The following is a 12,235-nucleotide window of genomic DNA, read 5'->3' as shown; positions in this document are numbered from 1 at the left end:
ACCAAGCTCATAGAAAATCATGACCTCTAGACAGACAGCTGTGGAGTCTCCATGGGACTGAACTAAGTCCTCTGCATGTGGTGAAGCTTGAACTATCTGAGGGGCCCCTGGCAGTATGACCAGGATCTATCTATCCCTGGTGTATGAACTAGCTTGTTGGAGTCCATTCCCTATGGGGGATACCATGCTCAGCCTTAATGCGGGGCAAAGGGGCTTGGTTCTGCCCCAAATTAATGTGTCAGACTTTGTTGACATCAGGCGTCGGTCGGCCAGCCACGGATTAAGAGTGGAAGCAAGAGGCAGTAGGGATAATTTAAGAAAAACTGACAAGAAAGAAGCCAAACTAAGGGCAGTCATTTATTAGTAAGACTAGGTCTCTCCGTGTGTGTATTTATTTGGGAGTTGGTTGGTATGCCCCCGAAAGAGTAAACACACCCTCCCCCCCACACACCCTTTAGATAGAAGCCCCATAGATAACATGATTGCCTATGTTTAGAGTTGAATTTTGACAAGAGACCTCTTACACTTAAGTACGTATAGCAATGAATTTATAGAGTCTTCAAATTACACACTTTATATCAGCACTTTTTGTTTTCTATCTTAAGGATGGGCTGGGCTGAAAACAAACACAAGAAACGTGAAATCTAAAGACACACCTCCCGGCAAACTACCGCTGCTTTAAATTTTCTCTCAGTCACTACGTTTCCCATTCAACAGTCCTGTAAATGAAGCCTGTCCCTTCTGACCTGCCTTGACCTGTGTATGTATAACTCAAATCCTTATATTGAAGTTTTGCAAATAGTCTTAGAACACAACTCTGAATTCCCAATTCAGCATCTGGTTTTTTACCTGCAGTTTCAGATGGATATGAAATAATTCATCATATATTTGATTTATTTGATGCGGAAGTAAACTCTGCTTCTTTGACACTTTGGATTTTGGATAAATGACCTGTTTCGGAGGAGAGTCAACGGAATCGCTGCAACGTTCAGTCTGAAGTCTTGATGAGGCTATGTTAGTCGGCAGGGCATCTGCAAGAGTTTTAAATTTTCTCAGAGAACTCTTCTGAGAGAGCTGCTTTAAATAAAGCTTACAGTATTGTTTAAAAGTCTGGAAAGAATGATATGGCAAAATGATAAAATATCAGATTTGGACTTGTACTTTGTGCGATATTCCTGGTGAATCTGAGATTGTTTCGGACTTAACTGTACTGTGGATGAAAACACTCGCGCACCAAGTAGCCCAGGCCAAGATAAGGAGTGCCACCTCGCAAACTACTAATCATGTTTCCTTCTGTGTCTGAAAACCAAATTAGCCAACTCGATTATCATGCCAACCATCGCCTTTACTTTTCAATTTCCTCTATCTACATTCTCAAAGTCCCTGTCTTGTCTATTTTAGACTTTATATGCTTGTAGTTAACACAATTTTTAGAATTTCTTCCTTTAAGTACTTACATGTTATCTGAAATCTATCCATGCTGACTTCAGAATGATGGGCTTACACGTCTCCACTACCTTATCCTATTTTATAACTACATGGCAACATTCCCTCAGACAGGCATTTGAGGCGCTCTGGTTCTACAGTCTTTACACAGTCATGCCCCTGGCTCTGCCACACGCACTCAGTCATTTCTCTGTGGTATATATATAACTAATAGCAAAATCGCTGGCTTTTAGGATCTGTGTGCGGGTTCAACTTTACTAATGATGAGAAATTGTTTTCCAAAGTGATTAAACAGTCTCAACAGATGGGTAAGTTTCACTTGCTTCCTATCCCTACCAACACTGTATATACCAGAATGTTCTTCCTGCTAATAGAGTATAAAATGTCTTCTTGCAAAAAATAAATAAATAAATAAACCCTTGAGGTTGGAGAGATAGCTCAGCTAAAGCACTTGTTGCTCCTGCAGAGGATCCAGGTTCAGATGATTATAAACCACAACCATCAGAACTTGGTTCAGGGGATCCAATGCCCTCTTCTGACCTCCATAGGCACCAGGCACACACATGGTGCACATGTATATTTGCATGCATACATACATATATACATACATAGATGTAAAACATTCACAGAAATTTTTAAAAAGAAAAAGTAAACCCTTATATATACCATTTGTGAAAAATACAAACTAGTCCACCCTCTAAGGATATCAGCTTAAGCCCCTCGAAAGGCTAAAGATCTATCTACCACATGATGGTCATATCACTTCTGATGACATATGCTAAGTCAATGCACCCCACTGATAGAACCAACCTAATTATCCTTCAACAGAAAATAAAAATGTGATAAATCACACAGGGTGCATGCACGCTTGCATGTGCACACACACACACACACACACACACACACGATCTAATTCAGCTATAAAAAAAACAAAATTATGTCATTTGTAGAAAAATAGTGGATATTATATTAAGTGAATTGAGTCAATCTCAAAGAAAAATACGGCATGTTTTCTCCTGTTTACAATAATAGGATATGTGTGTGTGTGTGTGCATAAACTCGGGGCTGAAAGAATGGCTCAACAGTTGAGAGTTCTTGGTGTGTTTGGTGAGAATTTGGTTCCCCGCACCCACGTGGTACCCTGCTCACAACCACTTTTAACTCCAACTATGACATACTCTTCTGGCTTCTGATGGTACCTGCACATACATGTTTACATGTGCACACACACTCTCTCTTAAAAAAAAAAGACACAAAAGCCAGGCATGGTGGCAGGCATATTAATTCCAATACTTGGGAGTTAGAGGCAGGCAAATCTCTGTGAGTTCAAGGCCAGCCTGGTCTATAAACGTTTCAGGATAGCCAGTGCTACATAAAGATGCCCTCTCTCAAAGTAAACAAACCAAATAGACATATAAAGTCGTATATGCATATATGAAGGTAGGAGCATAGCCTTCTAGAGGCAAAGGGGACTAACAGGAAGTGAAAGGGGTGAATGTGGGGAGGATATGCTCTAAGGACATTATATAGCTGTAGGAAAGTATTCCTGTGAAATCCAGTGCCATGGAGAATATATGCCAATAAAACTCACACATAATAAATGGAACTCGGTGGCCTTGGGACAAGTTTTAAAAGTCTTTCATTATTCTTCCCCATCTTGGACAGAGCATGAAACAGACAAAATAAAAATACTAATTTATACTCAGGAGCTGGAGGCAGTAACTTTGTTAAGTTTGAGGCCAGCCTGGTCAATACAGCCAGGACTACACAGAGAGACCCTATCTTAAAAACAACAACAACAACAACTAATTGTTTTCCAGGCAGGAGGCATAATACCCATGCCTGGGATAGACACTGACCGAGGCAAAGGCATCACAAGTTCAAGATCAGCCTGAGCTACAGGGTAAGAACATAACTAAAAACAAAGCAATGAAATGAATTAAAAAGCAAAACAAAACAAAAGTTTCATTACTGAGATAGACAAATGTGTGAAAAAAAAACATCTAGGTATCAAACTAACCAATCCCTAGCCTGGGAATTCCTTATATTTGTTGTCAACTTCCAAGTACATTCAACTTTTAAAAATAAATTTCTTTTACATTTTCTGTAAGAAAATTGGCCACCTAATGGGAAACGTAAGTCCAGGCTTAATGAAGCTACAACCTCTTCAAACGCTGAGACCAATGTAACAAAGGGGATGAAGAAGCACAAGGAACGTGAAAGGAATGTGGGCAGCATATGCCCGGTGTAGAGCCACAGTGTGCTCCCAAGCCTGCAGCCGAAGGGGAACAGATGCCACCATTGTGTCCACTGCCCTTGATCCTGAGGAACTGTGGGAGACATTCGGGTAGACAGTGAGCAGCAGGGAAGCCAGCCGTGGCGATCTACAGAACTTGCTGAAAGCATCAGGGCTGCCCAATCCCCGGAAGCCCTTTCCACAGGGAAACATGAAAAGGAACTAAAGATATCATAAAAGCTCAGTTTAGAGCCGGGCGGTGGTGGCGCACGCCTTTAATCCCAGCAATCGGGAGGCAGAGGCAGGCGGATCTCTGTGAGTTCGAGACCAGCCTGGTCTACAAGAGCTAGTTCCAGGACAGGCTCTAAAGCTGCAGAGAAACCCTGTCTCGAAAAAAAACAAAAAACAAAAAAAAAGAAAAGAAAAGAAAAAAAGCTCAGTTTATCATAAACTTATTTGGATACATTTTGAAAATAGAAGAACACAACCAGAAAATGGTATATTTATTTCTCTTCTCCTTTAATACTAAGCACAGCAAGCATCTTACGGTTTATAAAATCTCAGAACACAGACATACACAGATTTCTGAGAGCAGTTACTGCTATGAGGTGAGCATGACCGACTCTACGGGACAAATTCCTATCTCTGAGTGTCTCCCTTACCTCTCTCTGTTTCTCTGAAGGACGGCTTTGTTATTTTGGAGGCGTCATCTCTGTAATCATCTTCGAATGATTCTTTTTCTGTTTCCCATTTCTTTAAATTATGAAAAGAATCCAGTTCGTCATCTAGGCTTTAACAACACACATATCAGAAATCTGGAGTTCACTACAACAACTGACAAGAGAAGACCTGCTTTTCAGACAGTGTTACACACATGAGGAAAATGTAGAAATCATTGTTAAATACAACAAAGATGCCTGTAAAACTAGGTCAAAAGTCCTGAAGCCCACTCTAAGTGTCTTCCAACCTTCTCTGCACATTAAACATACTTTAAAACAATGTAAAAGCTGTAGAATGCTCTGTGGCTGCCAAACTCTTCTGAAACCCAGCAATGCAGATACCCCAGGCATTGTTAATCTAGTTTTGTTAAGACGATTAACAGTTACTGTAGAAACCAGAATCAGAACCTCATGTTCTGAGGTTACCTCGGGGCAGAATGGCTCACAAGGAACATAATGTAAGTTACAAACACATTTGATCATTTTTCTGGTAGCATATTAAAACACATTAAGAAGAGGCAAGACTTTCACGTTATTTTCAGTTATCACGGTACATATGAAACGTCACTCCACCAAAGAATGAACATAAGACACGAAGGTTGTATGGTTGTGTATAAAGTACCCCTACGGGCCCCAGTGTTGATATCCCAGAATCTCTGAGTGACTGGTTTACAAGTGCGCCAATTTCATTAACAGGTTAGCCCACTAATTATTCCATCTTACTAAATGAGCTTTTAGGAAACATGTTTTTCAAAGGCGCATCTTGTCCTGGTCCCTGCTCATCTATCCCTGGGTCCCAGCTGCCACACCTTCCACCATGACTGCATCACCACCGTCCTAGAATCATGGACTGAATCGGAAACCAGGAGCCAAAATAACTAACACAAAAGGATTTTACATCTCTTGACCATTGTATGTCTCTGAAATTTCTGGGTATAGTCTGTATTTATAGCCTATCCCTTTCCAGACAAGCCCCTTTTCAAGTACTAAATGGCTATTTGTGACCTATACCTATTGGCAGGAGAGCATACTTCTGGACTAGATTAAGATTAAGGGTTAGAGAAAATAAGGCCAATGGTATAAAACTCTTCAGAGGTTAAAACCTTCAGACTGTAATTTGGAATTGTACCCAGATTTATTTATTTTTTTTTTTTTTTTTTTTTTTTTTTTTTTTTTGGTTTTTTCGAGACAGGGTTTCTCTGCAGCTTTTTTAGAGCCTGTCCTGGAACTAGCTCTTGTAGACCAGGCTGGCCTCGAACTCACAGAGATCCACCTACCTCTGCCTCCCGAGTGCTGGGATTAAAGGCGTGCGCCACCACCGCCCGGCTTGTACCCAGATTTATAAAAACAGCGGCAGCGGAAGAAGGTAGAGAGGTTTGAGTGGGGAATAGGAACAGAGGCACAGGGAAAGTAGTAGGGTCAACCAGAACTAACGATGCATGGGGGGAAAAAAGTAAGGGAGGCTAATACTTGATAAGTTAATTAAAAAATAGACCAGTTTGGGGCTACCGAGATGTTGTTAGGAGCACTCATTCCTCTTCCATGGGGCTACCGAGATGGCTCGGCTGTTAAGAGCACTCATTACTCTTCCAGAGGACCAAACTTCAGTTCCCAGCACCTACATGGTGTGGCTCACAATCACCCATAACTCCAGTTCCAGGAAATCTAACACCTTCTTCTGACCTCCACGGGCACCAGGCACACGTGTGGTGCACATACACAAAAATGCAGGGAAAACACTTGCACACAAAACAGATCTAAAAAGGTGGGCATGGTGGTTTAGCCCTAGCAAACTAAAGGAACAGGAGGATCTCTATAGTCTACAGAGCCAGTTCCTCGATAGCCAGAGCTACACTGTGAGGCCCTGTCACACACACACAAATAAGAAATAGGGACTGTAGAGATGGCGCACTGCTTAAGAGCACTGACTGCTCTTGCAGAGGATTCGGCTTCGACTCCCTGCACTGACATGGCAGCTCACAGCCATTTGTAACTCCAGTATCAGGGGATATGACACCCTCTTCTGATAATCTCAGGCAATGCACACATGTGTTGCAGAGATATACAACTATACAGCACAGTGGTTCTCAACCTTCCTAACTCTGCAACACTTTAATACAGTTCCTTACGTTGTGGCAACTCTGAACCATAAAATTATTTTAACTGCTACTCCATAATTATAATTATAATTTTGCTAATGTTATGAATCATACTGTAAATATCTGTGACCCCCTCGTTGAGAACTACTGCCTATGTACTTAAGAGCACTTGTTGCTCTTGCAGAAGACTTGAGTTTAATTTCCAGTACCCACATGGTTCCATAACCCCAGCTCCAGGGGACTCAACAAGCACGCACATGGTACACAAACACTCATGCATGCAAAACAGTCACATGCATAGAGTAAAATAAATACATCTTTTTAAAAATTTAATGGAGCTGGGTGGTGGTGGCGCACACCTTTAATCCCAGCACTCAGAAGGCAGAGGCGGGTGGATCTCTGTGAGTTCGAGGCCAGCTTGGTCTACAAGAGCGAGTTCCAGGACAGGCTCCAAAGCTACAGAGAAACCCTGTCTCAAGAAGGGGAAGTGGGGGGACTGAAGAGATGGCACAACAGTTAAGAGCACTTGAGCACTTGTTGCTCTTGCAGAGGACCTGGGTTCAGCTCCTAGATGTATATGGTGGCTCACAGCATGTTGACCTCCTGGGCACCAGATATGCATGCAGTACACATATTACATGCAGGCAAAACAGTCATACACATAAGATGAAATGAATAAATTTTTTTTAAAAAAAATTAATTACTTAATAACTCAGAGCAGGAGGGATGGCTCAGTGAACAAAGGCACTTGCTGCCACGGCTAACAACCTGAGTTTAATTTAATCCCCGGGACCCAAACAGTAGAAGGACAGAACTAACTCCTATAAACTGTGCTCTGGCCTCGACACATGCGCACACCATCCCCCACCCACAGACACTCAATAAATGAATAAATGTAATAAAGAATAAATAGGGATGCAGCAACAGCTTAGTGGCCAAGAGAAGTGGCTGCTCTTCCAGAGGTTCCTGCACCACACAGTGGTTCACAGCTGTCTGTAACTCACTTCAGAGGTAAGATACCCTCTCCTGGCCTCCTTGGGGAGTCAGGCACACACGTGGTGCAAAGTCCACATACACATAAAATATTAAATTAGGCTCTTCAACTACTCATCAGGATCAAGACTGCTTTTACTTCTGACCAAGAAAACACACACACGCGCACACACATACACACACACACACACACACACACACACACTTCTCTTTTCTATCGCCTTTTTTTAAAAAATATTTGTTTATTTATTTATTTATTATGTATACAATATTCTGTCTGTGTGTATGCCTGCACGCCAGAAGAGGGCACCAGACCCCATTAGAGATGGTTGTGAGCCACCATGTGATTGCTGGGAATCGAACTCAGGACCTTTGGAAGAGCAGGCAATGCTCTTAACCTCTGAGCCATCTCTCCAGCCCCTTCTACTGCCTTCCTTGAGTTGCTAACAGGACAGTAACAGTATCTATTCTGAATTCCTTACCAGTTCACATTTAAGTGTTTGAAGGAACTGCAAAAAGGTGTTGTGGGATGCTCCCTTTCATCAGAGTAACATCTTAATGAGGAACCAACTTTATCTCCAGAGCAGTAGGTATCCAGATCTTCTGTCAAAATAATAATAATAATAATAATAATAATAACAACAATAATACATTACACAATGACATCAGATACTAAAGATCTCATTCTGGCCTCATAACAGTAAGACACCAAAATCACTGATTTATCTGTCTCTCTAATGAGTTTAGAGAATACACACTGATAGAGAATACATATTGATATTGTGCCTGACGACACAAGGTTTTTCCATCCTTATTTGACCCAGGCAATGACTCTACTGATATTGTGCTTTACTGAGTACACAATGCTTTTTCATCCTTACTTGACCCAAGCGATGGCTCTGTAAAGTAAGAACAGGTGTCTTTAAGTCTACTGCACAAGTTAAAACCCCAGAGAGCAGAGAGCTGATGGGAACCAGGTGTGTTACCTGGAAATCAGAATGCAGCCTTCTTACCTCCTAACATGGTCCTCAAGCATTTGTTTGTTTGTTTTTAACAGCTGTAAGCCTATGTCTAAATCCAGTGAAAAGGAAAGCACTTAATAGATTACTGTCTTAGTTAGTTAGGGTTTCTATTGCTGTGAAGAGACACCATGACCATAGCAACTTTTATAAAGAAAAAACACTTAACTGGGGCTGACTTGCGGTTTCAGAGGTTTAGTCCACTATCTTCATAGCAGGACATGAGTGTGCAGGTACACATGGGTGCTGCAAAGGTAGCTCAGAGTTTTATGTCTGGGTCCACAGGCAGCGGGAAGATACAAAGAGCCACTATTCCTGGCTTGGGCTTCTGAGATCTCACCTCCTCCAATAAGGCCACACCTACTCCAACAAGGTCCTGCCACCTATGGGTCTATGGAGGCCATTTTATTTGAACCACTACAATTACTGACTCAGTTAGCTGGTATAATCTACCACAGCTAATGTCCATACATTATTTACATTTCAAAAAATTCAAACTAGCTGGGCCTTGTGGTGCAAACCATAATTACACTACTTGGGAGACTAAAACAGGAAGTTAGAGGACAGCCCGGGTCTCCCTGTTTGCTTCAGTGGTCAATTGGACACAGCACAGGGTTATCTGAGAGACACAACTGAGGGACTGTCTTATCAGATTAGACTGTGGGCTTTTTCTTCGTTGCTAATTGATGTACCTGTGGCTGCCCTAGGCAGGAGATTCTGGGCGAGGTAAGAAGCTAGCTGAACAGAAGCTAGGAAACAGCCAGGGAGCAGCATTCTTTCAAGGTCTCTGCTTCAGTTCTTGCCTCCAGGATCCTGCTTGAGCTCCTGCCCCGGCTTCCTTAGAAGCGGATGTAATGGGAGGTAAATCAACGCTTTCCCAAGTTGCTTTTGGTAACTGTTTTTATCGCAGCAACACAAAGTAAATTAGGGCTCCAGGCTGTGTAACAAAGCCCCCATTTCAATGTTGATAAAATTTCAAGATGTAAGAAGTCTAGGAAAATATGAAATAACCTAGTAAACCATCTGATGGACTTCTTCATGTTTTAATGTAAAGACCTTCGGAAACTGGGGTGCAGAAGCCGAAGAGTTGTACAAGCGAGATAAGTGCAGGTCACACAAATCTCCATTCTCGGTGCTAGTCATCACCAACCCCACATCTCAACAAAAATGTTAAAAAGATACGACTTGCCATTGCTCATTTCTGTAGATTCAGTTTTCATTTTGTGTGTGTGTCTCTGTGTCTGTGTGTGTGTACCACGTGTGTGCAGGTGTCCACAGAGGCCAGCACAGGGTATTAGGATCCTCTTTCCCCTAGGGCTGAAGTTGTAGGTGACTGTGAACCTGACATGGTGCTGGGGAAAACTTAGGTTCTTTGGAAAGCAGTGCGCTTTTTTTTTTTTTTTTTTAAATGTGGATGAGTGTTTTCCCTGCATGTATGTCTGTGCACCATAGTGCCTGGCAAAGGCCGGAAGAGAGTATCAGATCCCCCAGATCTGGAGTTATAAAAGGTTTGGAGTTGCCATGCGGGTGCAAGGAATCACACCTGTGTCCTGTGCAAGAGCAGCCAGTGCTCTGGACCATCCATTCCTCTAGTACTCAGTGTGCACTCGAACCATGAGCCAACTCTGTAGCCCATCATTCGTTTCCTTAATTGAAAAGCTTTTTGATACAGTATGTTCTGATTATCTTCCCCTCCCCCAACTCCTCCCAGATCCTCCCCATCTCCCTACTCACTGAACTTTGGTTTTTCTCTTTCAAAAGAAAAAAGTTAAGAAATAAAAACAAAGCAAGGGAAAAAAACACAACCCCCCCCACACACACTAAATAAAATGAAAAACAAAAATCAAAAGATGAATAAGGCACAAAATGTCCAAAGTAAGATGAAAGAAAAAGTCCACAGAAATACCAGAGTTTGTTTTGTGGTTGCCAACCTCTCCTGGGCACGGAGTCTGCCCTGAATTCATCTCTTCAGACTGAAGTTTTCCTTCAAGTGGCTTGGTGGATGGAAATTACTTAAATTTGGTTTTATTGTGTAATGTTTTTCTTTCTCCAGTAATTGCCACTGATAATTTTGCTGGGTATAGTATTCTGGGCTGACATCTGTGATCTTAGTTTTGTAAGCCCCTCTGGCTTTCTGAGTCTCCTTTGAGGTGTTATTCTAATGAGCCTGCCTTTATATGTGACTTGGCCTTTTCCCCTTGTGGCTTTTAATATCCTTTGCTCTGTACATATAGTGTTTTGATTATCATATGTCACAGGGAATTTCTTTCCTGGTTCTGTCTATCTGGATGCTTCTTATACAAGCATCTTTCTTTAGCATGGGAAAATGTTCTATGATTTTATTTAAAATACTTTGTTAGCCTTTAGTCCCAGCACTTGGGGGACTGGGGCAGACGATCTCTGAGATTGAGACCAACCTGGTCTACAAGCAAGTTCTAGGATGACCAAGACCAAACAGAGAAACGCTGTCTCAATAATCACCCCCTCAAAACACTTTTTTTTTCTGTGCCTTTGACCTGGATTTATTCTCCTTCTTCATACCTATTATTTGTAAGTTTGGTCTTTTCATACTCCTCCAGATTTTTCTGGATGTTTTGTGCTTGAATTTTTTTTATATTTAACATTTTCTTTGATAGAGTTATCAATTTCTTCTACTTTGTCTTCAAGACCTAAAGCGCTCTGTTAAGATTTACCTCTGAGGCAGAGTCCCAAGGACTAAAGACAGAGAGGATGATGGGACTCCTGCAACACTTGCTGCAGAATGGCCTCATTGCTCATTTTATAAAGGGCACATGTTTTAAACAGTTTTCTCAAAAAAAATTTAATCTAAGAAATTTACAGAAATATATCTATCAGGGAGCAAATACAATTTCTCTTCAACCCTTATAAACGCATAGCTGGGAGAAACACTGGTGATCACAGACAAGGTAATAAGAGAAAAGCAAGCAAGTTTATTAAGGCATACAGTACACATCACACAGGAGAAGAAGCCTCAGTGAAAGGCTATTCAAATCACAGCTTAGCCATCTGGTGTACACGGAATCTTCAATAAAGATTAGCTATTATTTTTGTTTGCTTGTTTGTTTTATGGTTTGGTTTTTTTTTTTTTTTTTTTTTGGTTTTTCGAGACAGGGTTTCCCTGTAGTTTCTAGAGCCTGTCCTGGAACTAGCTCTTGTAGACCAGGCTGGCCTCGAACTCAGAGATCCGCCTGCCTCTGCCTCCCGAGTGCTGGGATTAAAGGCGTGCGCCACCACCACCCGGCCCATGGTTTGGGTTTTTTAAGACAGGATCTCTCTATGTAGCCCTGGCTGTCATGGAACTCACTATGAAGACCAGGCTGCCTCTGCCTCCTCAACGCCAGGATTAAAGGCGTGTGCTACCACCGCCCAGCCAAGGTTAGGTTTTTAAAGAACTGACAGAGCACTGGCCAGCAAGCCCCAGGGATCCACCTGTCTCCGCCATCCGAGCAATGGGGTTACAGGAATATAATGCCAAGTCTGGCTTTTACATGGGATGGAGATCCAAACTTGGGTCCTTATCTTCTGCAGCCAGCGTTTTACCAACGGAGCCGTCTCCTCCACCCTCATGGAGCTTTCCTGACTCTTCTTATAGTTTATAGACCACAAAGTAAAAGCTACACAGACACTGGCAAGAGAAGCTGAAAGCTGCTAGTCTCCTGGAAGTCTGCCATGAACTCAGAACGAGAAAGAAGCATCCTCCGT

General features: G+C 42.1%; 1 protein-coding gene across 2 annotated transcripts in view; it reads right to left on the bottom strand.

Annotated features, from left to right (window-relative positions):
• Positions 1-12,235, bottom strand: part of Ccdc138 (coiled-coil domain containing 138) — a 53,160-nt gene that overhangs the window by 38,028 nt on the left and 2,897 nt on the right. For both annotated transcript variants that reach the window (XM_038342941.1, XM_038342942.1), the window contains exons 4-6: positions 7,976-8,096; positions 4,345-4,472; positions 850-1,031 (exon numbers count right to left, since the gene is read on the bottom strand). In XM_038342941.1, the coding sequence (XP_038198869.1) occupies positions 850-1,031; positions 4,345-4,472; positions 7,976-8,096 (431 nt within the window). The remainder of the gene's footprint in view (positions 1-849; positions 1,032-4,344; positions 4,473-7,975; positions 8,097-12,235) is intronic.

The sequence above is a fragment of the Arvicola amphibius genome, chromosome 9, assembly GCF_903992535.2.
Source record: "Arvicola amphibius chromosome 9, mArvAmp1.2, whole genome shotgun sequence".
In the NCBI taxonomy this organism is placed as follows: Eukaryota; Metazoa; Chordata; class Mammalia; order Rodentia; family Cricetidae; genus Arvicola; species Arvicola amphibius.
Note: the sequence above shows the minus strand (reverse complement) of the source record. Positions and strands in the feature narration are given on the sequence as shown.